Genomic DNA, 25854 nt, shown 5'->3' on the forward strand with positions numbered 1-25854 from the left:
CCAGAAGAAGAAGAAGCAGTCCCAGAGCATGGTGAATTCTTCAGTCATAATGGTTCCGTGGTCACGAAACTGAAGTTGGTTACGATTCGGGAAATGGCTAAAGGGCGATTCCACCTAATTATTCACTACCTTCCGCATCTTTAATCAACTCTAGTTAAAAAACTACAATACTTGGATACTTCAAACCTGGACTGGATTATTCTGCTCTAATAGTATAATATTTAAAACCATGTTTGGGATTTGTGAAACTTCAATAAAGTTTAGATTAATATTCACACTTGTTCCATGTAGTTGTTTTTTCAAATTCAATTCTAATTCAAAACTACTTTATTAATCCCAAAGGGAAATTAAATGTTGGTGTAACTCATTAATTTTTCAAAGAGTTATTGTAGATGGTGATGGCTGCTGGAATGAAAGATCTGCAGCGGTCTGTTAAGTGAAGTTTCACAAATCAATTAAAGGTTTCACAAATCCCAAACGTGGTTTTAAATATTCTGCTATTAGAGCAGAATAATCCAGTCTAGGTGTCGTAGTTTTTTAACTGGGGTTGATTAAAGATGGGGAAGGTAGTGAATAATTAGGTGGAATCGCCCTTTGCCATTTCCCGAATCGGAACCAACTTCAGCTTCAGCTGGTTTAAATATTGAAATAATTTTGGTCTAATAAACCAAGCAGCAGTCTTGATAATTATCTTTGTTTAAGATCAGCCGTAAAATTATTCCTGCATGATCTGAACTCTTGTTCATCTAATAAAACCGATCAATAACTGATCAGATGGAACTGATCAACAATGATTTGCAACCACAGAAGCACATTTGTTTCTGCTGCAGGGCTTTAGTTGTCCGGCAGAGGGCGGTAGAGGATTTCTGTCTCAGATGGTGAGGATGCTGCAGGTTTTTAATTATTTTTCATCTGATTTAGTCTGAAATTATTGTAACGTTTGAGCTTTTAACCGAAAATTATTCCCAGGTTTTACTTTGAGACGGAATATTTGAAACTTAGCTATGAGAAAACGTTCACATTGGAGCACCATAATTATGATTTTTATAGATTCAGTTCTATTTATGGGAAAATAGAACTGGACAGAACCTCCTGTTCAAACTGGGGTTCTGGTTCTGGAGAGTTTTAAAAAGTGTTAGTTGGAAGATACGATTTTTAAAACTATTTTATAGTAAAATAAATGAATTTTATAAAATTGTTTCAACAAATTATGAGCAGAGAATCAGTTTAAAGCTGAACACTTTCCATATTTTTATTTTAATCTGTAGAAAATGTTTAATTTTTCTTCTGGACAATAAATGATTATTTACTGGCATCATGTTACTGAAGTTTAGATTATTTTTATATTTTTAAATATTTTCAAATTTAAAATTTTTCCTTCTTGTTAAAGGAAAACATTATGACTGCAGAAAGCCATAAAGTTTAAAATATTCATATTTTTAATGTTTATTTAAAAGCTGCAGTTTTATTTGGTAAAGCTGCGGTTTTATTTTGGAAGTCCGGAGGGGCGTGGCCAGGGCGCCGCGCTGCCTGTCAGTCAGCGCTCAGGGACAGTTTGACCCTCGCTGCTCCGCAGAAAGCTGCTGTAAGCCGAACCGGACCGGAGCCCAACAGTTTCCACTGAGCCGCCGCTGTCGGAACCGGAACCGACCCGAACCGGTGAACTGAGCCATGCGGTTCTGACCCGGTCCGGACCGGTGGATGAGTCCAGAGCTGCAGGTAAGCTCGCTTTAATTCTCCGAGAGCCGCTTCAGCTCCTCCCAAAAACAAACACACAAGTGGACCTGGAGGTTCTGGACGTTCTGGACGGACACGGAGGGACGTCAGAACACCAGCAGAACCTCCAGCTGGTACCGGATCATAAGATTTAAAGACAGAACCTGAATGGACAGGAACCAACCAAATGGAACCACTGAAAGCTTCTGGTTCTGGTTCTGTGACCTGAGCAGATTTGAGGTCAGCTGACCTGCTAATCAGGAGCAGCTGATCCAATCAGGAACCAGAGTGGTCCCGTTTGGACTCACCCTGGTTCTGAACAGGAGTTCTTGGTTGTTCTGGACCCAGTTCCTGGGGTTCTGGTTCTGTTGACTGTAGAACTGATTGATCTGAAGTGAAGGCGGTACGGTTCGTACCAGAACCACTCTCAGGTTCAGTTCCACTGGTTCTGATTTTACGGGGTTCTGCAGTCGGGTTCTGTTGGAGGAAGCATGGGGCGACAGTGGGCGGTTCCTGAGGACCAGGAGTTCTGGTTCTGGTCCAGATGTTTGGTTCTGGATGTTCTGACTGAAATTGGTCCAGTCAGTATCTTATCAGAACCAGGACATGTTTCCATGTTCTGTTCGGGTTCTGGAGTTCTGACCTGCCTCGTTCTGGTTCTGGTCGGCCTGGGGGCGGGGCTCGTTGAGTCACATGACCTCCCTGACCAATCGGCTCGTTGTCCTGCCGCTGTAACTGTTACCAGGCGTTTCCCGGGAGACGCCTTGTTTGTGCAGTTGCCGGGGCAACGGTGTGATGTAACTGTACCTGCCAGGTGTGCTGCAGCAGTGCCGAGAGATCAGGAGTCGAGTTGCAGAGGAAGCTCTCCTTTACCTGCTGCTCCCGGACCGGATCGCTGTGAGGACGGGCCGGGTCGGCCCAGAACCAACATGGCCGCCCTCGACCCAGTCTTCAATATTATTATTTACAATAAGAGAATAATTTAGTGTTGAGAGTCTGGATGTAACTGATACAGTCTATTCTGTTGGGTTGGTTCTGACCCGGTTGACAGTTCCTCAGCCATCTGCCACCTGTTGGCTCACCTTTAAGCCCCGCCCCCACCTGCCGTCGCCAATTAGAGGCTTAACGAGCTGATCCTCGCTAATCTGCTCCTTCCTGCAGCCAGCGGACTGACAGCAGTCTGGTTCTGGTTCTGACTCACTGGGTCGACTCAGCTCCTGGATCCAGTTAGAACTGACAGAACCAGAACCAGAGTAGAACCTGGTGGATCAGAACTGGAAGTATTTTGGGGTTTAATAAATTAAAGCAGAACCAGTAGAACAGCTTCATGGTCCGTTTCAGAACCGGGTCAGAACCGTCCGGTCCAGATCCACTCTAAATGTTAAACTACTGCGAGATTTACTATTCTAATCCATATTCTGCTGATGGTCGGTACCCGTCCGAACCGCAAGCTCAACATATTGCTTCTGAGATCCAAACGAACCAATCAGAGCAGACTACTGATTGAAACTCTTTATTTTCTCTTCCTGTGTGCAAGCCCCGCCCCTCTGGCCCCGCCCCTTTAGCCACGCCCCTCTGAGCGGGAATGCCGACCTGGCTCTTCCAGGATTACTATGGATTATCTTTAGGCCCGTTCTGCATACAGGTTCTGGGCTGGAACCGGGTCAGGCGCTCTGTGTGGACCTTGCAGTCTGCCTCATGTGATGGAACCGCTCTGCAGCAGAGGTCAGAGGTCACAGAGCCTGCTTCCTTCCAAAATAAAATCCCTTCTGATGCCGGCTAAAGCAGGGTTTTTATTGTGAAAGGCCAGACTGGTCCGAATAGGCTCTGAATGAAACAGAACCGCTCGATCAGAACCAGAACCGGTTCTGGAAGAGGAGAAACCTTCAATGACCCGTTTCATCAGACAGAACCCTGAGCGGATCAGAACTGATCAGAACCTGTCCAGGAGACTCCTATCGGTTCTGAACCGGTTTTGGACTCATCTGGTTCTGGTACTGGGGCTCTGATCTGAGCATCGTCCTGATCAAACATCCAAGCAGAACTAGTCTGAGAGTGGACAGAACCTCACTGGTTCTGTGTGAGGAAGAATTGGGCCTGAACAGGTTCTGGTTCCTTTCAGAGGCTGAGTCAGTGATTCTGGAGGTTCTGGTCTGGGCCTTCAGGTGGTTCTGGTCCCAGGCCCTTGGGCAGGCTGCATGTAGGTTTCTGGGCTAAAGTGGCCCGGTTGGCCTGGATTCTGGAGGTTCTAATCAATTGGCTCCGTCAATAGACCGATCGGGCCGGCCCAGTAAACCCAGTGATCCCAGCGCTTCCCGTCCTCTGCATCTGAAATGGGACTGGGACGAATGGAGGACAGCCAGAACCCGAACCGGACCCAAACAGAGCCCGGATCGGAGCTTAAATGGTTCTAAGAATTAAACCCACAGTAGGACAATAAATCAGAAGAACAACACAAGAACTGGATCAGAACCACCAGGTTGTGATTGTTGCACCGGGTCAGAACCATCATCTGGATTGTGTCATAGTTCTGGCTTGGATCAGAACCGTAAAACCTCTCAGTTCTGGTCCAAGCTGACCTGTAGAACTGCTGGTTCTGGTTCTGTGGTTTTGCTGAGCCCAAGCTGATGAATAGCCGTGTAATGATTAGCCAATAAGCAGAACCGAGTCGCAGGTCGTGTTAACGGCTAATCTGTCATCTCTTAATGAATGACTGGAGGGGAAGTCCAGAGACCGGACCGGAACCAGGTTCCTTCTGGCACAGCTCGGTTCTGATGATTTCTGATGACTTATTGATTTATTTATCGCTCACCCAGCGAAGGCGACCGAACCGCTCCAGGAAAATCACCAGAGAAAGAAAGAAAAGTCTAGAATCAACAACAGAAACAAAGGAAAAGCTAGGCTAGGCTAGGCTAGGCTATGATGCTTTGTATTAAAACCTGTCTAAAGAAACAAAGATGGCGGATTGGAGGGGAAGCAGAGGTTCAGACCAGGGAGTCAAACATCCTCACTCTCTTCAAGAGCTGGTTGAGCCAGAATATATAAAACCCATTAAACTCATAAAACATTAAGAAATAACAATCAAAAAGCACTTCTTTATTATTTTTTTTTAAAAAGCTAATTTAGAAATATTTGCAAGACATTTAGCAAAATTTGCGTTTATGTATGACAGTAAATGCTGCTTTTTGTCACAAGGACCTTGCTGCAGCAAACGGACCGCTGTCAGTCTCAGACCTTATTTGGAAATGGGACCATTGCACTCCAAAAGTAAAGGGGGCGCTATTTCCTATATTATCCATGGCCTCCCCTTTTTATTTTCTTTTGAAATCTGTGATATATCTTCACCTTTAGGAAGGATTTTCACTCTCAGCGTGTATTTGAACTTCTCTCTTTTATTTACTTCAGCGCAGCTCACAGTTTTTAACAAATTCTGTAGCTTTCTGTGTACTTCTAAATCTGCTCCTTAGTCGCATCTTTTTGGATCTACTATTGCCTCTAGTGGCATGGGGGTGGTAACACAACTAATTACATTAACGAGAATATCACAAAGTCTTTTATTATTTACTATTAATTTTGGCATTACTGGAACCGTAAAAGATAAATTCCATCACAAAACACCATATTTTTTCATTTTCTTAAGGTGGTAGAGCTAATTATCTATCTATATCTATTATCTATTGAAACTGGCTAATTTGAAATACTTTGGATCATTCCTGGTGATCCAAAGTATTGGATCAGCTCAACTTTGCTGAAAACACTGGCTATGTTTTTAAGAAATGTTTTCAGAGACTCCATCTTTTAGAAGACCCAGTGATCTTGAGGTTAGCCAACCAGAGGTTCTGTACAAGACAATGTTGAGTGTTTTAACTTTTCATCTCCTCAGCTGGTTTGGTCACAAGAACTGCAGACTAGCAGACAATCTTTTAAGAATATTTTCAATGGCAGGTAAAATAGCAGGTAAATGGTGGTGAAACCAAGAACAACTCTGTCTCAACTGTTTGCTGAAAGAACATGAAAGAGGAGAGGAATAATTTAGCAGAGAGCATCCATCCTCATTTTTTGTCAGTTTGAATGTCTGAGCTCCTGAAGGCGTTACTGTGTTCCTCTGCTAACTATAAAACATCCATTAGAAGTCATTTATTGACAGTGCAATAATTATTCTTAACCAAACTAAATCATAATATTTAACTATAGCTTGTTAATTTGCTCTATTCACAAATTGTTGATAATATGATTCTATGAATGTGTTTTATTTGATGACTTTAGAGTCAAAGGAAAATTTCCACTATGATAGGTTAAATAGTTTAATCTTATTTTTTACTATATAAAAGACTCTGCCTCACAATAATATAAATGGCATCATAAAAACAAAAATGTGAATTTTTGCTTGTATGTTTTTTAACAACCCGGGTTGTCCGTCCTGCCGCTCTCTGTTTGCTGCAGCAAGGTGGACTTGTTATTTTTATTGAGGTGGACTTGCATCAATCACTGACAGTTACTTGACATGAAGTCAGTGGAGAAGTAGAAGGAAAAAATACTGCCCCCTGCAGGTTCAGTCTAAGCATCGCTTAGACTGAATGTTTGGCACCTTTTTTGCTGAAAATTTGCAATAAGCTCACAATTATTCATTAGTGCTAGAAAGTGTGGGGGGCTGTGGATTTTGTGAGAATTCCTGTGACAAACTTGAGAGACAGGTTGATGGAATTTGATAAAAACTGTTTGATTTGATTGATAAAATATTCTGGCTTTCAGTTTGACACGTGATCTACCGCAAGTTGGTACCAGTTGGAGGAGGCATTCATAGCTTTTCAGGTGTTTGTACCTGTTCAGGTGTTTGTATCTGTTCAGGTGTTTGTACCTGTTCAGTTGTTTGTATCTGTTCAGGTGTTTGTATCTGTTCAGGTGTTTGTACCTGTTCAGGTGTTTGTACCTGTTCAGGTGTTTGTACCTGTTCAGGTGTTTGTACCTGTTCAGGTGTTTGTACCTGTTCAGTTGTTTGTATCTGTTCAGGTGTTTGTATCTGTTCAGGTGTTTGTACCTGTTCAGTTGTTTGTATCTGTTCAGGTGTTTGTATCTGTTCAGGTGTTTGTACCTGGTCATGCAGCGGAGCGGCCCGCTTCAATCGGACCAGAAACAAAGAGAACAAAGCTGCTGAGAGTTTCAGTTCTGTGGTGGAAACTAAAGAGGATTGAAAAGATTTACACCCATGTGGACTCTGACCACACACACACGCACGCCCACACACACACACACACACACACACGGTAATCTCCTCCCCCGCCGATGAAATCCAGGTAAACAGAACATGAAGGAGACCTGCAGCTTGGAGCTGATTCACACACCACTGACTGGCTCTGTGTGTGTGTGTGTGTGTGTGTGTGTGTGTGGGTGTGTGGGTGTGTGTAGGTGTGGGTGTGGGTGTCCTTCTGAGTTCCTCTTCAGATAAAAACTATTGTCAGGAGGAACCATGTGGGAGCATTCACTTTCTCCACCCAGAACAAACAGGAGGAACCACTCTGACCTTTGACCCCCACTCTTTATTAATAAGCATCCAGTAAATGCTATGACATCATCAGAGGGGCGGGGCGTTGGTGTGGCAGGTGTTCTGGAGGAAGTAGAGCCTGTCTTCCTCTTGTTGGCTGGGGGAAGTTCCTGTTTGTTCCTCCTGTAGCCGCATGCTAGCATGGTGCGTTCACTGGTCAGGAAAAAGTTAGAATTTACAGTTTGGCTGTGAGGTGAGCTTAGAGAATAAAATCATGTTACCAGAACATGTTACCGGTCGTATGATAACAGAAATAATCCGGGAAGTTTTACGACAAAGTCTAAATAAAATGAGGTCAAATCTGTAGTGATATGACATCATCGTCGTTATCCCGCCAGAATAAAGTCGCAGGAAATACAAGGAAAGTCGTACAAAAATAAAATCCGCTAAAGGTTGTACAAATTGGAGAATAATTGTTGTAGTAATACAAGAAATTTTATTACAGTTTTTGATATTACAAAAATAAAGTTGTAATATTACGAGAAAAAGTGATCCGGTTTTAAACTGTTTAAACCGGATCAGGTCCAGTTGAAAAACGTTCCAGAATGCTTTTAAACCGGTCCTGGTTCTGTTTGAACTGGTTCTGGTTCTGTTTCAATGTGTTTTCTGCTGTCTCTCTGTTTTGTCTAGCTGTGGGCTTTTCCTCCCTAATCACCGCCTTGCAGGCGGCTCTGTAACAGATACAGTCAGGTTTCCATGGAAACGGACTGGGAATAAAAGCCGGTCTTGGGAAAAGTAATCACACGTGGTTGAAGGTGCAAACTGGGTCATAAATCAGCTCTGGGTTCATTCAGCCCGGATGGGAGGTTCTGACGGGTCGAGCGATGGGTTCAGGAACCTGAAGCGCGGTGAGGAGGTTTGCTGTTTTTCAGCGGATCAGTAACGGTAAACGCGCCAGACTGAAATTGATCCAGAGAGAACCGACGTTCAGGCTGATGGATCAATCAGGGATCAGTAACTGATCAGCAGCGTTAAACTAGAGGTTCAGTCCCTTCACTATTATAGACAAATTCAGCACTAAATTAGATACCAGCAGGAAGTGAGGGAAAAGTTTGGTGGAAGGAAAAAACCAAGAGGGAATCAAGATTTCTCAGGCCAAAGAAAAAGAGCCGCTGGGAGTTTAGATTCTGGTGTTCATTACACCTGGATGTTCTGGTTCTGGTTCTGGTTGTTTCCCTGACACGTGTGTGTGTGTGTGTGTGTGTGTGTTCCAGCTGAGCGTCGCTGTGCCACAGGATGAACGGATTCGATCCTCCAGCTCTGAACATCTTCAGCTCCAACATCAAGTGAGTCACATGATGATGACATAATCATGATGTCATCATCATCATCATCATCATGCCATTTAATTAACTCAAAGCTTTGATCTTTTACATCATCTACAGTTTTTATTATTCAGTTCAAATTTTAAAGTTGTGGAAAAACCAAAAGATGAAACGTTTTTAAACTGGAATAAAACGGATCAGAACCAGAAGAATTCCTGATCGTTTGGGGATTTCTAAGTCTGGATGCGTTCAGTTTGTTTTATTCTGTACCTGAGGGTCAAAGGTCAGAACATCTATAGTATGAATCTCTGTTATTGATCAAAATAATAAAAATATAAACTCAGAGTTTTAATTCAGAGTTAAACTCAGCAGGAAGAATCGGTTCTGGTTCCAGACGGAGACTCTGACCCGAAAAGCTGCTGAGCTTCAGAACGCTGCGCTCACACTGTGTGTGTTTCAGTGGGTGTGTTTGTGTGTGTGTGTGTGTGTTGAAGTGTGTGTGTGTGTTTCAGTGGGTGTGTTTCAGTGTGTGTGTTTCAGTGGGTGTGTTTCAGTGGGTGTGTTTCAGTGGGTGTGTTTCAGTGGGTGTGTTTCAGTGTGTGTGTGTGTTTCAGTGTGTGTGTGCCATCTGTCAGCTGATCCCGTCTTTCATCAGCATCTCATTCAGCTGATCGGAGGTCAGACGATCTGATCAATTATTGGTTTATATTGATAAGTCATTGATCTGCCGGCTGCTCCTGTCGCATCAATAAATTAATTCATCGTTCAGTAAATCTGGAAACAAACTTTAAGCAGGTAACAAACAATGTTTCTGTTTTTAAAACTGTTTATTCTTGATTTTAATATAGTTTTATTATTTTATTGGTGACAGAAAATCATCCTGATGAAGGAAAAATATCAATCAGTTTCACTTTGAAGTTTCTCATTAAATTATTATAATTATGTAATTTATTAAATGAGTCTGTAGAAGGAGGAGTTCATCCATCCTCACTGGGGCTGGTTGGATAGTTGGATGCTTGGTTGGATGGTTGGATGCCTGGTTGGATGGGTGGATGCCTGGTTGGATGGTTGGATGCCTGGTTGGATGGGTGGATGCCTGGTTGGATGGTTGGATGCCTGGTTGGATGGGTGGATGCCTGGTTGGATGCCCGGTCGGCCTCCAGGCGGTTCTGACCGATCCGTCTCTGTTCCAGCGGACTCGGCGCTCCGTCTCCGGATCCCCCCAGGAATAAAGCCAAGAGTGGTGCCAAAGCTCTGTATGGTGAGTCTGGTTCTGGTTTTGGTTCTGTTTTGGTTCTGGTTCTGTGGACCTGGATCAACGCCCCCTGCTGTTATCTGTCCTCCTGACAGGACCAGAGGAATCGTATTTCCTTCGATCGTCTTCCAAACAGAAAAAGAAAAGTCAGAAAAGTGAGCAATGTGACCCGGTCCGATCCGACCCGGTTCGATCCGACTTGGTGTGACCCGGTGTGTGGTTCTGATTCTGACATTTGGGTTCTGTCCTGAAGCAGTTCCGGTGGAACAAGCTGCTTTGCTCCACCAGAACCGTCTAACCGGATCAGAACCCTGAAAAGCGCTCTGCCCTCTGTGCTGCAGCTGCCGTTTCTGGTTCTGGAGTCACACAGACCCAGAAACAGAACCATGAAGAAGAAAGCTGGACCACCAGTAAAACCAGTCGGAGTCCCAATCAGGTCGCAGCACAGAGGGAGGCGGTGTGTTTCCTAGCATGTTGTGGTTCCGAGTGACGGCGGTTCCGAGTGTGGTTCTGTCCGTCCCTTTGGAGAGGCGGAGCCTAACCGTCTGTGATTGGCTCCTGCTGCCTTGGAACCGGCCACTTCCTGTTGAGATGTTTGGACAAGTTCTGCAGTGAAGCTGAGATGAGAGCAGACAGCAGCTGAGGTTTACGGAGCGTCCCTGAACGCATCAGGAGTTGTTGATCCGCTGTGAGCGACTGATAACCGTCAGAACAAAGCGGACTGATTGCTGATTGATGGATCAATACTGAATGATCCGTTCCGGGTCTTATCTCCTCCGAGCAGCTGAAGTCATGTGACCTCGAGTTAAAACAACTTCGTTACCGTAGCAATGGCGTACCCAGAGAGGTACTGGATTCTCCAGAACCGTCTGTGATCAGAACCCGGCGGAGAATCTGTGGGTTCAGCAAAGGTCGCCGTCGGTCAGGATTTTCCTCAAACTGATTCAATGATTCAGTTTTCTTTACAAAAACTAAAATCTGACACTTGGATCAGGAATTTGGAATTTCTCATGTGTCTCTTTCCTATGGAAGCGGATTAGTGCCAACAAACAATAAAAAACAATGCACACTCTTGTTTTTTTTTTCTCAGAATCATAATTGTTTAGATAGTTTCTGCACCCAGACACAAATCTAGTCTGAAAATTACATTTGGGCCAGATTGTAATTTATCAGGTTTATCAGATTTGTAAACTTGATAAAATTCAGGTTTACAAATCTTATAACCAGGAAGAAATAGTTTTTGTATTCATAAGTTTTATATGCTAGCAACATATCTGCTAGATGTTTAAGAATGTTTATTTGGATTTTGACATAGACTTACCCAGAATTGTTAGGATTTTTATGTTTTGTTTTTTGGCCCTAACCATCTTCCGTACTGTCCGTCAGAACGTCCTGCAGGATGAACTTATCAGATCCCCAAATTGAATGAATGTGTTGTTTGTTCAGAACAAAGGAAGAACTTCTCCAGAAGCAGCATCAACAGCCTGACGGACACGTCGCAGTACCAGGTGGAGGTGAGTTCTGCTGGTTCTGGTCCGACTCCGGCCACCGGTCGGGTTTGCTGAAACTTCAGGAACCTCTCCGTCTCTCAGCACCTCACCACGTTCGTTTTGGACCGGAAAGATGGGATGATCACGGTGGACGACGGAGTGCGGCGGCTGCGCCTGCTGGACGCCAAGGGGAAGGTGTGGACGCAGGAAATGCTGCTGCAGGTGGAGGACAAGGCGGTCAGCCTCATCGACCTGGACTCACAGGTAGGACGGGATGACCAGAACCTGTTAGAACCTCTGGCTGGTTTTGGATCAGCGTGTTTCTCTTATCTGGACGTGCAGCTCTGATCTGGTAGGAGTCTTGGGACGCCGCCCTGAGGAATCCCTCTGGATTCATTCAGCTCTAATAATTCATATCTAGAGTCTGTAAGGCATAGATCTATGTTGGAGTAGAAACGGTTGGTTCTGGTGGTTGAGCTGCGGCTGATTGGTCGGGACCGGAGCTGAAAGCGCCGGCGGTCTGGATGTGTTTCAGAACGAGTTGGAGAACTTCCCCATCGGCTCCGTCCAGCACTGCCAGGCGGTGATGAACGCCTGCAGCTACGACTCCATCCTGGCGCTGGTGTGCAAAGACTCGGGTCAGAGCAAGGCGGACCTGCACCTGTTCCAGTGCGACGACATCAAGGTACCGGACCAGGACCGTGATCCTGACCCATCTTATCTCAGCACAGATGATGGTTTTTGTTGCTCCAATGTTTTATTTCCGTATTCGCTGTCGTACATGGCAGCTGTTCCAGATGTGTTCCATCTCGTCTGTTTGGTTCTGACGGAAATATTTCCACACCTGGGGCTTTTATGTTTCATCTGGAATCAGATGTTGAAGGATTTATTCCTAAAAGTTAATTGAAGTTAAGGATCAGACATGTATGTGTTCATTTAAAGGAAATCAGACGGGACCGAGGAAACGACCCTGTGGTACTCCACAGGTCTGAATCACAGGCTGTTCTGTGATTCAGAACAACCTCCACAGAGCAGCTGGTGTTTTCTGAGTTTGTGTGACTGAAATGTGTTGAAGGTGTCGTACTCCAACAGGCGAATCTGATTCACCTGGACGTAGAAAGTGCCATGATCGATGCCAAAGGGGGCAAAGTGAAGAAACGACCCGAGACGCTGAAGTAAGAAAACCTCAGACACTTCCTGATGCGGCTTCTAATGCTGGCTGCTGATTGGCTGTTCCATCTTACAGGATGATCCTGAAGAGCGACGGCACGATCCCGCCTCCACCCACCACCCCCGCCCCCGAGGCGCCAGCCTCATCCAATCAGGACAACAGGGGGCGGGTCGCCGCCTGGTCGGCATGGGCCAATGAACAGCAGCACTGTGAGTGATGTCATAGAGGGGAGGAGGGGGAGTAATTATGTTTGGAGGTGGGGAGTAGTGAGTACCTCAGAATGTCCGCCATGTTGTGAGTGGCATATATGTATTGGGAACAAATAAAATTACGCTTAAAGCTGGAATTTCACAATAAAAGTCATGCATTTACAGAAGTTGAACTTAAATTTGACTCACAGTAATAATCAGGGGTTTGGCACTGCTAGCTAACAAGTTAGCTGTGCTAATGCTAAAGCATTTATCATAAATACTAGTGGAAGCTAATGCTAAAGTGCTAGCAAATATTATGTTGTTACCCAGCATGTGTCAATGACACAACATGAGCTATAATAAAGAATAGCGCCCCCAGCAGGTTCCACTCAGTTATTACACACATACCTGTACGTCTGTGTGTCAGGAAGTGAAACTTTCACTCAAAATATATCAACAAGACGCAAACGCTCAAGCACCAATTTAATTTTCACATTACACTCTACATGTTCTCTAAGATATTATATTATATCTTGCTCTCTACTGTCATTTTATTTTGTTTTTTGTTTTAAATAGTTATTTGGGGAAATAAGAGAAAAAAAAACAGCTGAAAACAATCGACAAAATAAGAGCATGAATATAAACATCTAATTTGAATAATTAAGTCGAAAACCAAACCTTCAACACAGAGTTTGAACTTTTTTACATTCTAATAAATTACCGTTTATTAGACTAAATTAATTTAAAGAAGCTAAGCACGCTAAATGTTTCCAGCTAACATGTTAAGTTAAAAATTAGCTTTGCTATTAGCAGAAGTTTCTCCACTGATAATAAATATTACTTTAAATAACCATCGTCTAGAAATCATAATAAGTAAAACACAATAACCTGAAGCTAACCTGAAAACACAGATTATAATCCAGTTTCATCTGGATTATAATCTGTTCTTCTGCAGCTTCATGGACTGGTGAGGCTGCTGGTCTGAGCTCCTCTCCCTGCTGGTTTCCAGTTTAGTTTTCACACACACTCTAACTGGACCCATTCCACAGTTAGTGAATGGGTCCAGTTAGTGGAATGGGTCCAGTTAGTGATGTGTTGTAAGTCAGGCTGGGCGGCTCCAGGCCTGGAGGTTTGGCCTCCTGTAACTTGTAGATGTGTCTCCACTTCCACACCTCTGAGTCTCCTAACGAGGTCGTTAGCATCAGAACCTGCTGATTGGAGCGTGTTGGACCAGGGAGACACTAAGAGCTGCAGGACGCCGGCCCTCCAGGGCCAGGACCGCCCTCTGTTGTTCTAAGTGATGACCTGCGTGGCGTTGCGTTGCAGGCGAGCAGCAGCGGCCGTCGCAGGACGACGGCGCGGCGGACATGGCGGCGCTGCGGGTGGATCGGGATGTGGTGAGGCTCACATCTGGCGCAGATTGCTGCATGGAGAAAGTTAAGCTGATTGCAGGCCCAGTTTGATCTGAACATAATCAGAGTTTGAAGGAAAATCAGCTTAAAGTTTAGAGCAGCGGGCGGACTGTTGGTTCAGGTTTAATCATTAATGCCTCAGCAAACCGACTCGTAATCCAAGTTGTTGTTTGTGCAGCAAATTCTGAACCACATCCTGGACGACGTGGAGTTCTTTGTGACGAAACTGCAGAAGGCGGCCGAGGCGTTCGGCGAGCTGAACAGGAGGAAGAAGGGCAAGAAGGGCAAGAAGAAAGGGCCGGGAGGTGGCAAATTCAAACATTACTCTATCTAATGCAACATATTAGAAATAATTTCAATAATGATTTTAGACTTTTATTTTGATATACATTATTTATTGGAAATATATTTGAATATTGGTTCAAATTTAACAATTTTTTAATTGTTTGCATTTTGAAAACTATGGAGAGATAGTTTTAGTTAATTTTTAAATCCCAACTAAATATTTTCCATGTTCGTTTTCCATTTTAAAATATAAGGACTATCAACAAAAAACTTTTTGGACCTCAATTTTAATATTGTTTACTTGGTGCTATTTTGTATTTTAATTTTAATTGAATTATTTGTTTCCTAAAATGTCTAATTGTTTTTGTTTTGAGGAAATAACACAAAGAACCCACAATAATTGGCTTTAAGTAAATAAAATAAAATCAGGAGGTAAAAAGAGAAAAATATACAATTCTGACGTGGCTGTGCTCGTTTCGTCCACCAGAGGGCGTCCTGTCCCTGAGGTCCAAGCCTCCCAGTGAAGAAGAGTTTGTGGACTGCCTGCAGAAGTTCAAACATGCCTTCAACCAGCTGGTAACTGGTTCCAGTTCATTTAAACTGGTTTGGTTCTGATCCAGACTGTAGTCAGGGGCTTCTGGTTCTGGTCCTGCAGAACCGTCTGACCGTCTGCTCTGACCTGCAGGCGAAGCTGAAGGACCACATTCAGAACCCTAGTGCCGTGGATCTGGTCCACTTCCTGTTTACCCCGCTCAGGATGGTGAGTCCAGGAAGTGACATCACTAACGTGGACCCACTCCAACAGAACTGAGCAGAACTCCAGGGCCTCTCTGTCCCCAGGTTGTCCAGGCGTCCGGCGGTACCGAGCTGGCCCGGAGCGTCCTGGTTCCGCTGCTCAGCAGAGACGCCATCGAGTTCCTCCACGCCACAGGGACGGATGAGGAGCGCCACCTGTGGGTGACTCTGGGCGATGGCTGGACCAAGTGCAGGTCAGAACCATTACCCGCTTCTGTTCTATACTGGACCCAGCTCTGATCCATACTGGACCCAGTTCTGATCTATACTGGACCCAGTTCTGATCTATACTGGACCTGGTTCTTTTCAGGTTTTTGTCTGTTTTTATATTTGGCTCATATTTCTTCCTGTAACAGACCAGAGAACAGGGTCAATAAAGTTCTGGTTCTGGTTCTGTGCTCTTCTCATGATTTCTGTCAGCTTCAGTGAGATTTTCTTGTTTTCATATTTGCTTTATGTTCTCATCAGAAGTTTCTCTCTCACGTTTGTTCAGCCTGAATAATTTCCTGTTTTCTGTGAAGTAGTTGTTGGAGCCTTTCTGGTCTCTGTCTGTTTCCATGGTTACTGATCTCATGGCGGCCGCTCCGTGTGTTTTCCAGACTGGAGTGGCCGAAGGATCACTATTTCCCTCAGGTGGGGCTGCGGTTCCGGGACGGCTGGGAGCCCCCCGTGGTTCCGGCTGTGGCTCCGAGTCGGGAGCAGGAACTCCTGCAGCTGGCCGAGAGCCTGGTGAACGCCGACGCCCGCGGTCTGGAGGTCGGTCGATCGGAACCCGCCGGAGGCTCTGGTGCCGACGCCCGCTAACGCGCTTCGTGTTCTGTGTTTCTGCAGCAGGGGGCGCTGCAGCGGTTTCCTCTGGCTGACGGGTACGCTCTCCATAACTCCGCCCACAAACGCTTCCAGGTCCTGGACCAGAACACGGCCGTGGCTGCTTTCAAACACGCCGTCAGCCGCCGTGTGGACCGGTAACCGCAGGTCACATGACGCCCTGGAGAACTGGCCCCGCCCCTTAGCAACGCCGCTGCTGCTAGCACTGCGGCAAGCACTACAGCTAACACTGTGGCTAGCACTGTGGCTAGCATTGCCCCTTCATTGGCTCAGTCATTAGTAAATACATGATGAATCAAAATACGAAAAATATTCTGATGATTTTAATAATCACACTATCCATCCATCCATCCATCTTCTTCCGCTTATCCGAGGTCGGGTCGCGGGGGTAGCAGCTTCAGAAGGGAGGCCCAGACTTCCCTCTCCCCAGCCACTTCTTCTAGCTCCTCCGGGGGAATCCCGAGGCGTTCCCAGGCCAGCCGAGAGACATAGTCTCTCCAGCGTGTCCTGGGTCTTCCCCGGGGCCTCCTCCCGGTGGGACGTGCCCGGAACACCTCACCAGGGAGGCGTCCAGGAGGCATCCTGACCAGATGCCCGAGCCACCTCAACTGGCTCCTCTCGATGTGAAGGAGCAGCGGCTCTACTCTGAGTCCCTCCCGGATGACTGAGCTTCTCACCCTATCTCTAAGGGAGAGCCCAGCCACCCTACGGAGAAAACCCATTTCGGCCGCTTGTATCCGCGATCTCGTTCTTTCGGTCATGACCCAAAGCTCATGACCATAGATGAGGGTGGGAACGTAGATCGACCGGTAAATCGAGAGCTTCGCTTTTTGGCTCAGCTCTCTCTTCACCACGACGGACCGGTACAGCGCCCGCTTGACAGCAGACGCTGCGCCAATCCGCCTGTCGATCCCCCGCTCCCTTCTTCCCCCATTCGTGAACAAGATCCCGAGATACTTAAACTCCTCCACTTGGGGCAGGACACCCCCCCTGACCCGGAGAAGGCACTCTACCCTTTTCCGGCTCAAGACCATGGCCTCGGATTTGGAGGCACTGATCCCCATCCCGGCCGCTTCACACTCGGCTGCGAACCGCTCCAGCGAGAGCTGCAGATCACACTAAACATGTTTAAAATATTGATTTAGTTTTACTTACATTTGAAAATTGTAATAATTCTAAATATTTAGTATTTATGTGTTCAATGAAGATAAAGATTAACTGATTAATTTTTCTACACCTAGATTTTAATTTTCACAGAAAATATTAACAGCTATTAGTTATTCTGAGATTTAAGAAGAGTTTATTGGGTTTTTCTGTATTTATTTGTAATTATTTCTTTATCTGAACATATTTGTTTTAATTTAAACTTTTTTGGTTAAATTTTAAGTCATTTGTTGATAAAAATCAAATGTTTTCCTTCATGTATTTATTAATGTTTTAAACTGATGAAGTTTCGTTCTTCATCTTTCTGGATTCTGTTCTTCATTTCCTCTTTTCAAACCGGATGATCGGACTTTCCTCCATCTTCAAATCCTTCTGAACTGCAGCAGAAGGTTCTGGGTCGGGTCTGGATCCAGAACCTTCTAATCACAGGGAACATTTCTCCAGGGCGTCCGGCCCATGTTGGGTCTGTTTGGGTCCGTTAGCAGACTCTCAGATGCTCCTGGTATCGGCGCTGCTGCGGTCCGGTTCTCATTGTGACCCGTTCTGTCCCTCAGGAGTTTGGACCCGCAGATCCGACTGGATCAGAACCTTTTTGCCAAATCAAAGTACGACTTTGTGGCGAGGAACAATACGGAGCTGTCGGTTCTGAAAGACGAACTCCTCGAGGTAAACCGCTAACCGGTTCTGGTTCTGTTCTGGATATGAATGTACAGCTTCTTTAGAACACAGAACCAGAACAAACAGATTCTGCTGAGCTGTCAGGAACAATTTCTAGGTCAGGAGTCAGAGCTGACGGGCCTGGGTTCTGTCTGGCAGGTTCTGATGGTTCTGACAGGTCCTGGGTTCTGTCTGACAGGTTTTGGATGACCGGAAGCAGTGGTGGAAGGTCCGGAACGGCGCCGGCGCCGCCGGCTACGTGCCAAACAACATCCTGGAGCTGACCAGAACCTCGGACCTGACCGGCCGTGGAGACCCGGTCTACAGCCACACCATCCAGGTACCTCACCTTCATCGTCATCATCACCTTCATCATCATCATCATCCTCCTCATCATCATCATCATGCTCATCTTCATCCATGTTTCGTTTCTCTTGGCTGAAGCTCATGATGCCTAAGAAGGAGTTTGAGTTGTTTAAGGTAGGAAGAGCCGGATTCCGGTTCTGATGCTCCGGTTCTGATGCTCCGGTTCTGCTTCCTGGTTGCTTTGCTGTGGGTCTTTTAAAGGAACAGTCCCTCATTTCTGAACGGTTTGGGTCAGATTCATGTCTTCATCTCTCTGTATCTCAGAACCCTCAGAACCATCATTCAGGGTCGGACCGGGTCTTTACCCGACCCAGTTATCATTCTGGTCCTTTTCCAGATTTTCTCCAGAATGTTCAGCTCAGAGTTATGGTGGTTCTGACCCACTGGGATGATCAGAACCTTTTGGGTTTAGCCAGTTTCTCTGTCCAATCATAGTCAGACTGTGTCCTCTGCTAGGTTACTTCCTGTTTTCTGTCCAATCAGAGCCCAGTAGATTTGATCTCTGATTGGTTCTGGAGGAACTGGACCTGAAGGTTCTTTGAGCCGGTCCATGTGAGGTTCTGACCCGCAGCTGGTCATTTCCCATCAGAACCAGTGTAGCCAGTCGGTCCAGAGGACGGGTTCTGGTTCTGTATGTCTGCAGATTGTTGGACTGCTCCTTTAATCGGCTTGGAGCCGCGGGTTGCTCAGCCTGGCAGAGAAAAACGGGTTTTAGTAAAACTTCCTGAAGACACGAACAGCTAAACATTTAGTTTAAATATTTAGCAAATATTTAACTCCAAACTAAACATTTAGTTTGGAGTTAAATATTTAATTCAAAGGCTAAATATTTAACTTACTTACTAACTAAATATTTATCTCCATAAATAGAAAGCTAACTATTTAGCTTTAAACTGTGGCATTTATAAATTGACTTTTTAAAAATATAAACACAATATGACTTATGAACCCTGATTTTTTCTCTTCTGACTAAATAACCCAAATTTTTGCTGTGAGTTTTTGACTGTGTGACTCTGCAGACGGTTCCTACAGTAGAGTCCCTGGTGGTCAGATTTAGTGAGTTCATGGTGAATAAAACATGTTTTATCTTCTGACCTCCATCTTTGCTCCATTTCACCTCAGCAGCAGTTACTGGGAGAGTTAAACGAGGTAAACCATCATTTCCTTATTGTTCGGGACGATCCCAGAGATCTCACAACCCATTTATCAGAACATCCATCCTCAGAACAAAATCCTGTTTTTGATTGTAACTTGATCAGGATGTTTCATCTGCTGGTTTTTATTCCTGGCCTGGATCAGTCTAAAGCTGAGTAGCCATAACTAAATTAGCAGGAGCTAACGCTAACCATTGAGTCGACTGTCTCTCATCTTCTTCTCCTTCCTGTTGACGGCTGGTCCGAGACGCACTAACAGGAAGTTCTGAGTTTCTGATCCTGATAAATATTATCACATTAAAGTCGTATGAATATGATGACCAAAGCCGAAAACATCTAATGTCACATAAAGTTCATCTAAGAAATGAAAATGAGAAACATTTTAAGGTAATTTGTTTAAAAGGCTCTAAAACTGCGGCCATCTTGAAAAACGTCCTTCCTGAAACTCAAGTGTCTGATGGGAAATCTGAAGAACATATTGTTCATATTGTTAAAGTGATGAGCTGCAATACGGAGTAGGAATAGTTTCCTCAGTTTCAGGTTTTAAGGCGGACTTTTACTGTGACCTTTGAACTTCTGATAAACACCAAACATCAGGAAGAACCAGACACTAAGGCGGTTCTGTTCTCCTCCAGAAACAGACCACAAAGTCGGACCCACCTCCAGGTAAACCTCAGATGTCTGAGGTTCCGTCGTCGCCCGCCCCCAACCGGCTCCCCACGCCGCCGCTTCCTCCCCCCACTGCAGAACCTGGCAAACCGAGCGGCGCCGCACTCAGCCGCAACAACAGCAGCACATCAAGCGACGCCGGCGGCACTGCCACAAGGGAGCCGGTTGCCCAGAGAGCCGCCGTCGCAGGACGTGAGTTCACTCCTCACAGGAAGTTGTAAACATGAAGTTGTAAACAGGAAGCTGTGGACAGGAAGCTGTAAACAGGAAGCTGTGGACAGGAAGTTGAGCCATTATGAGGACGTGAGTTGATTCCTCACAGTAAGTTGTGCACAGGAAGCTGTGGACAGGAAACTGTAAACAGGAAGTTGTGGACAGGAGGCTGTAAACAGGAAGCTGTAAGCAGGAAGTTGTGGACAGGAAGCTGTGGGCATGAAGTTGTAAACAGGAAGCTGTGGACAGGAAGCTGTAAACAGGAAGCTGTGGACAGGAAGTTGAGCCATTATGAGGACGTGAGTTGATTCCTCACAGTAAGTTGTGCACAGGAAGCTGTGGACAGGAAGCTGTAAACAGGAAGTTGTGGACAGGAAGCTGTGGACAGGAAGCTGTAAACAGGAAGTTGTGGACAGGAAGTTGTAAAAAGAAAATTGAGCCATTATTGAAATTGTCGTCTAATAACTCCAGACTCTGGCTGAGCTTTGTGTGTTTTTTCGACCCTCTCATGTCATGTTGCGGTTCTGGTTCTGCAGGCAGGAAGTCCAACATGGAGGAGGTCCAGGACGAGCTGGTCCACCGGCTGACTTTGGGTCGGAGCGCCCAGAAAAAGTTCCAGGTTCCGTCTCAGAGCAACAGCGGCAACCTGCCGGCTCCAGGAATCACCTACGACTCTCCGCCAGACGAAGTGAAGGCCTGGCTGGAGGCCAAGGGCTTCAGCCCAGTGTGAGTGCAGCGGCCCGGCCCGGGTCTCTGGACCGGACCGGGTCGTGACCCCCTGCCGTTTCTCTGCAGGACGATCAGCAGCCTGGGCGTTCTGACCGGAGCCCAGCTGTTCTCCCTCAACAAGGAGGAGCTGAAGACGGTTTGTCCCGATGACGGGGGACGGGTCTTCAGCCAGGTGACGGTCCAGAAGGCGGCGCTGGAGGTGAGAACTCACCAGTAACTCACCAATAACTCACCAATAATTCACCAATTACTCACCAATACGTCTGACACGTTGGCACATTAGTGCTTAATTTGCTGCAAATTAAAAAACAGAAATAGATTCAAATCTAAAATAAAATATTTTCTGGGAAAATTAAAAAGGAAATTCTCCAAATTCAGTCCTAATATTTGGCTAAAAATATATATAAAAAAAATAACTTAGCAAATTAAATAAAGTTTAAATTTCACAAATGTAATTGAAATTAGCAATTAAAATAACATTTTATATTGAATAAATAATCACTGTTTTAATTTAATTACAAAGTATCAATAAAACTAAGAAATTCAGTTTTATGTTTTTGTTAAAATATTACATAAAAATAAATTAGTTTTTTATTTATTACATAATAAATTATGTAAAAACATGAATGATTAATTAAATTTAGCCAGTTAAACCTGAAAACTGGATGATACTGAATTATATTTTAAAAATATGAAGAAGGCTTAAATTTTTTTTTCCCAGATTAATAAAATAATTATGTGACAAATAAAAGATTAGATTAAAAATTAAATCAGATTTTATCTCATTTCTGATGATGATGATGAAGATGTTCACCTGGCGGAACTTCCAGCTGATTGGTCCGTTAGAGGAGAACCTGGAGGCCCAGAACCGTTTCATACTGGTACCACTGCAGAACCTGCTATGAGTCAGTCAGTCTTCCAAGTCCGTGTCCGGTCCAGGTCCGGTCCGTGTCCAGGTCCGGTCCGGTCCGGTCCGGTCCGGTCCGTGTCCAGGTCCGGTCCAGGTCCGGTCCGTGTCCATGTCCAGGTCCGGTCCGGTCCGTGTCCATGTCCAGGTCCGGTCCGGTCCAGGTCCGGTCCGTGTCCAGGTCCGGTCCAGGTCCGGTCCGTGTCCAGGTCCGGTCCGGTCCGGTCCGTGTCCAGGTCCGGTCCGTGTCCATGTCCGGTCCGGTCCAGGTCCGGTCCGGTCCGGTCCGGTCCATGTCTGGTCCGGTCCGTGTCCCGGTTCTCCAGCCGTCTGCTTCCCTCCTGCAGGTTTTCTTCTGAGCTTCCTCTGATCTTCTGACCGGCTGCATTCAGGTACCTTTTCTCCTCGGCGCCTCTACGGCCCGGTTCTGTTGGCCAGAACTGCAGTAAAGTCAAACAGACCAGACCCAGACGCAGCTTCCTGTAGAATAAATTAAACAGACTCTGACCTGAAAACCAACAGAAACTGAAGTTGAGTAAATATTTTTAACTGAAATTAAAACCTTAATAGGTAAAAACACTTAGTTTATAAAACTAAAACTCTGAGATTACAGATAAAATGTTTTGTTCTCATGTTACTGAATCTATGGAGGTGAAACAAACCACTAACATCATCTGTAAATCTCGGCGCCATCCTGTGGCGCTACGCTAGCCCACAAGATGGCGACGGCAAAAGTTGGCCCAGAATCAGCTGTTCAACAACTGAACGCTTTTTGTTTCTCCTGTTGAGTATTTATAACCCAAATGATGTAAACGTAATCACAATAATATGACCTTTTTGAATTCTGGACCTATGAAAACCTAAAACATAACTAATAAAAACTAAAGAATATTTAATAAACACAGTAAAAACTAACTGAATTAGACAATGAAATAAAACCAAAGTATAATAAAAAACCCAAAACTCTTAGAGCTGATGTTCGTTCTTGATACTGATTAACTGCCATCAGACTCAACGCTTTCTGACAACAAACCCACCCAAGCAGAAAAACATGGCCGTCGCCAAGCAGTGCCGTTTATCGCAGTAAAGATGGCCGCCACAACCAGGTGGATGGATTTTATTTATTTTTCGTAAGTTCCACAGATCGGGTAAAAACATCGTAATCAGACGCAGCGTTGGAGCTGTCCGGTTTTGATGTGACCTCCTGATTATTGACCTACATCTGGACCAGGACGTCCCGTCCTTACGTTGGACTGTCGGCCTGACGGCGCCCCCACATGGACAGACTCAGGGTTTAGCCGGACCTGGCCAGCAGAACTAGTGTAGAGGAGTTTCCTGTGTAGCTGCAGCGCATGACCTCCCTGACCTCTGCCAGGTTAGCTCTGCCCCATAGTGACCCCGCCCCATAGTGACCCCCCCCCCAGAGAGCAGCTCTAGATCAGGTCTGAGGCCTCTCTCTCTCTCTGTCTCTTTCTCTCTTTTTCTTTCTCTCTCTTTCTTTCTCGCTCTCTCTTTTTCTTCCTTTTCTCTCTCTCTCCTTTTAGTCTGCAGATGGGGTGAGTATCAGTTACTGGTTCAGATCTGGACCTGCTGCAGCACAAACATCATAAATGTTCAGATCATTCTGGATCCGGTTCGGATCCAGAATGAGACCCAGATTCTGGATCATGACTCTCCAGAGGTCGCTGACCCCCCTCAATGTTTGGGTTTTATCCGGCTGGTTCTGGCTCCGTGGCGCCGCTGCAGATGTTTGTGCTCCCAGCCGTTACCCAGCATGCATCCTCCTGTGGCTGACCCTGGCTGCTTGGCGGTTCCCCGACCGGGTCGGCGCCGCTGAACAAAGCCCAGCTGGGAAACCTTCTGCCGCCAGGCGATGCTGACGCTCATTAGAGTTTTGGCTCAGAGGCCAGCAGGTCTGTGGGAGACTCTCAAAGTGGACCAGAACCAGTTAAACCAGATGAAGCTAGCTGGTTAGCTAACCAGAACCTTTAACTGGGTTAGAATATTTTGACCCAAACACCCCAAACTAAGCGCACTCTAAAGAACCTCAAGGGTGTAAATACTTTCTCAGGTCGTCTCACTTAAATGTTTCCCAAGAGCTCATCATCAAGTCATCCAGGAAGTCCAGAAGGAGCTCTGAAGGCCTCAGCTAAGGTCAGAGGTCATGATTCAACAGTCAGAAAGAGACACTCTAGGACCAGAACCGCTGCTGACCCAAAGAACCCAACGATCCGTCTCACATTTACCAGAAACATCGTAACATCCTGATCATTAAGACTTCTGGGAAAATAATCTGTGATCTGAATAGGCAGCGGACAGACGGTTCTGATTCTGCTTCATCTGGTCCAGAACCAGAACATCTCATCTGCAGTCAGACCCAGTGGCTGGAAGCCTGTTCTGAACCTGAAGGTTCATAAACAGGAGGCTCATCGGTCTGCTTGATGACCAGGGGTCAAAGGTCGGATTGATTCTGTAGTAATATCATCAGACCTGAGCAGTAACCCGTTACTTTAGCGCTAGCCAGTGGCGCTCTCTGTTTTCTTGCGTTTTGATCAGATTTGGGGTTTCACATTTTGCTGCTGCTCACTGAGTCCTTCATCCTGAAGACCTCAGAAACTAAAACTGTACCGGTGGGAATCCGTCCTCCGTTTATCCATCTTTACTGGAGAGCTAATGGGCGACCCAGCAGGAAGCGGCTCAGTGAACTTCCTGTTAGCTCAGCGGATCATTAGCAGCAGGAGAGATGTTTTCATAGCAACGTGTCCCTGTGAGAGTCTCCTGAGCTCAGGTCTCCATGTCCTGCCCGTGTCCTCACCACTGTCCTCTCTGTGTCCCTCAGAAGAGTTCAGGCTCTGAGCTGCAGGAGATCATGAGGAGGCGGCAGGAGAAGCTAGCAGCTAGCACCGTCGACTCGGGGGTGGAGTCTTTCGACGAAGGCAGCACCCACTGAGCGTCCGCCGTCTGTTTCTCCTGCTCTCCACCCACAGGTGGCGGCCGACCGGGCCGAGTTCGTGGAGATCATGCGGCGCAGACAGGAACTGCTCAGCTCGTCGCCGTAGCAACAGATAGACATCCAGAAATCACAGAACCTTCTGCCATGTTTGCCTGAACTTCACAGGGACGTTTTGCTACTTGTAGCTGATTTTTCCAAAGCGAAGCCTCACAGTATTAATGTCGCACAGCCTGCAGGCAGCTCTTTGTGCCTCGGGTTTTATTCTCACTTCCTGGAAGGCAGAAAAACGTTCATGCATAAATTCTTCTCTAATTTGTACTTATAGCAAAATCATTCCATTTTCCTGCCAGTTCCTGGATTTAAATGAAACTTTGTCAGATTGTGAAGTAAATATGAAGAATTCTGCTGATAATATTCATCTCCGCGTGAATGTGAAGCTGGATTTATTTCTCTGGATCATAAAGTTTAATTCACATGTTTATAACCTGGAATACTCCAGTTCTTCTGTGACCGAATGGGATAAAAATCCATGAGAAGCACAAACTGAGGCTGCTGAGTTAATAAACGTAGACTGATCCGTTTAAGATCAACATGTTCACTTTCCGATGCCGTTCTGAGGCTGTAGGCGTTAACTTTTAAACGAAAGGGTGATATATTAATGATTCATTTAAGATCAAACTGCTGTAAACCGATTTATTCTAGATTTGATGATTTTCAGATATGAGAATGTATTTGAGCTCAAGGTGAAGACTGTAGGACTGTCATGAATGTAGACGACCGGCCGAGCTTCACTGATGTCTTCTCCAAGCTCCACCCACATGTGCACGTGAGTCATCCCACCGGATCCGGCTGAAGCAGAACCGGGTCGTACCGATGTGAAAACATCTGCTGAAAGAAGAGGAAGTTGGCGTGTGAATTGTAGCACTGCTGCGGTGTAATGAGACTGATAAATGTGAGCTACTTTGCTTTAAACATGATTAGAGATCTTTGTACCCAATCAGGTGTAGCGGCCAATCAGAAAGCAGCATTAGTAGTTTTCATCGTGCCTTTTTCCATCTAAATGCTCATTCTGCAATAAAGGATTTCCATAAA

At 45.6% G+C, this 25854-nt stretch overlaps 1 protein-coding gene across 9 annotated transcripts; it reads left to right on the plus strand.

The window, feature by feature from the left end:
* Window positions 1–1508: 1508 nt before the first annotated feature.
* Window positions 1509–25854, plus strand: eps8a (EGFR pathway substrate 8a, signaling adaptor). 9 transcript variants are annotated; one of them, XM_032589797.1, is made up of 24 exons: window positions 1511–1719; window positions 8473–8544; window positions 9717–9784; window positions 11225–11292; window positions 11371–11532; window positions 11804–11953; window positions 12361–12443; window positions 12515–12648; window positions 13957–14027; window positions 14221–14347; window positions 14815–14903; window positions 15013–15087; window positions 15168–15316; window positions 15722–15878; window positions 15954–16087; window positions 17669–17780; window positions 17971–18111; window positions 18216–18251; window positions 19927–20152; window positions 20710–20899; window positions 20969–21101; window positions 22157–22201; window positions 23354–23364; window positions 24649–24750. In XM_032589797.1, the coding sequence occupies exons 2-22, from the start codon at window positions 8495–8497 to the stop codon at window positions 22166–22168; spliced, it is 2367 nt and encodes a 788-aa protein (XP_032445688.1). In that variant the 5' UTR covers window positions 1511–1719; window positions 8473–8494; the 3' UTR covers window positions 22169–22201; window positions 23354–23364; window positions 24649–24750. The 9 variants fall into 9 exon arrangements, with proteins under 9 accessions (XP_032445690.1, XP_032445691.1, XP_032445683.1 ...); XM_032589796.1 differs by lacking the exon at window positions 23354–23364 and having other exon boundaries at window positions 24649–24755; XM_032589792.1 differs by lacking the exons at window positions 22157–22201; window positions 23354–23364; window positions 24649–24750 and adding an exon at window positions 21709–21891 and having other exon boundaries at window positions 1510–1719.

Source organism: Xiphophorus hellerii, chromosome 17, assembly GCF_003331165.1.
Source record: "Xiphophorus hellerii strain 12219 chromosome 17, Xiphophorus_hellerii-4.1, whole genome shotgun sequence".
Classification (NCBI taxonomy): Eukaryota; Metazoa; Chordata; class Actinopteri; order Cyprinodontiformes; family Poeciliidae; genus Xiphophorus; species Xiphophorus hellerii.

What these genes read in the sequence shown, in the direction of transcription:
- eps8a (XM_032589791.1), top strand. Translation starts at nt 8,495, where the DNA reads ATGAACGGATTCGATCCTCCAGCTCTGAACATCTTCAGCTCCAACATC. An exon ending in TCTACAGCCACACCATCCAG is followed by an intron (nt 18,112 to 18,215) that starts GTACCTCACCTT and finishes TCTTGGCTGAAG; the next exon opens with CTCATGATGCCTAAGAAGGA. An exon ending in GCCAAGGGCTTCAGCCCAGT is followed by an intron (nt 20,900 to 20,968) that starts GTGAGTGCAGCG and finishes GTTTCTCTGCAG; the next exon opens with GACGATCAGCAGCCTGGGCG.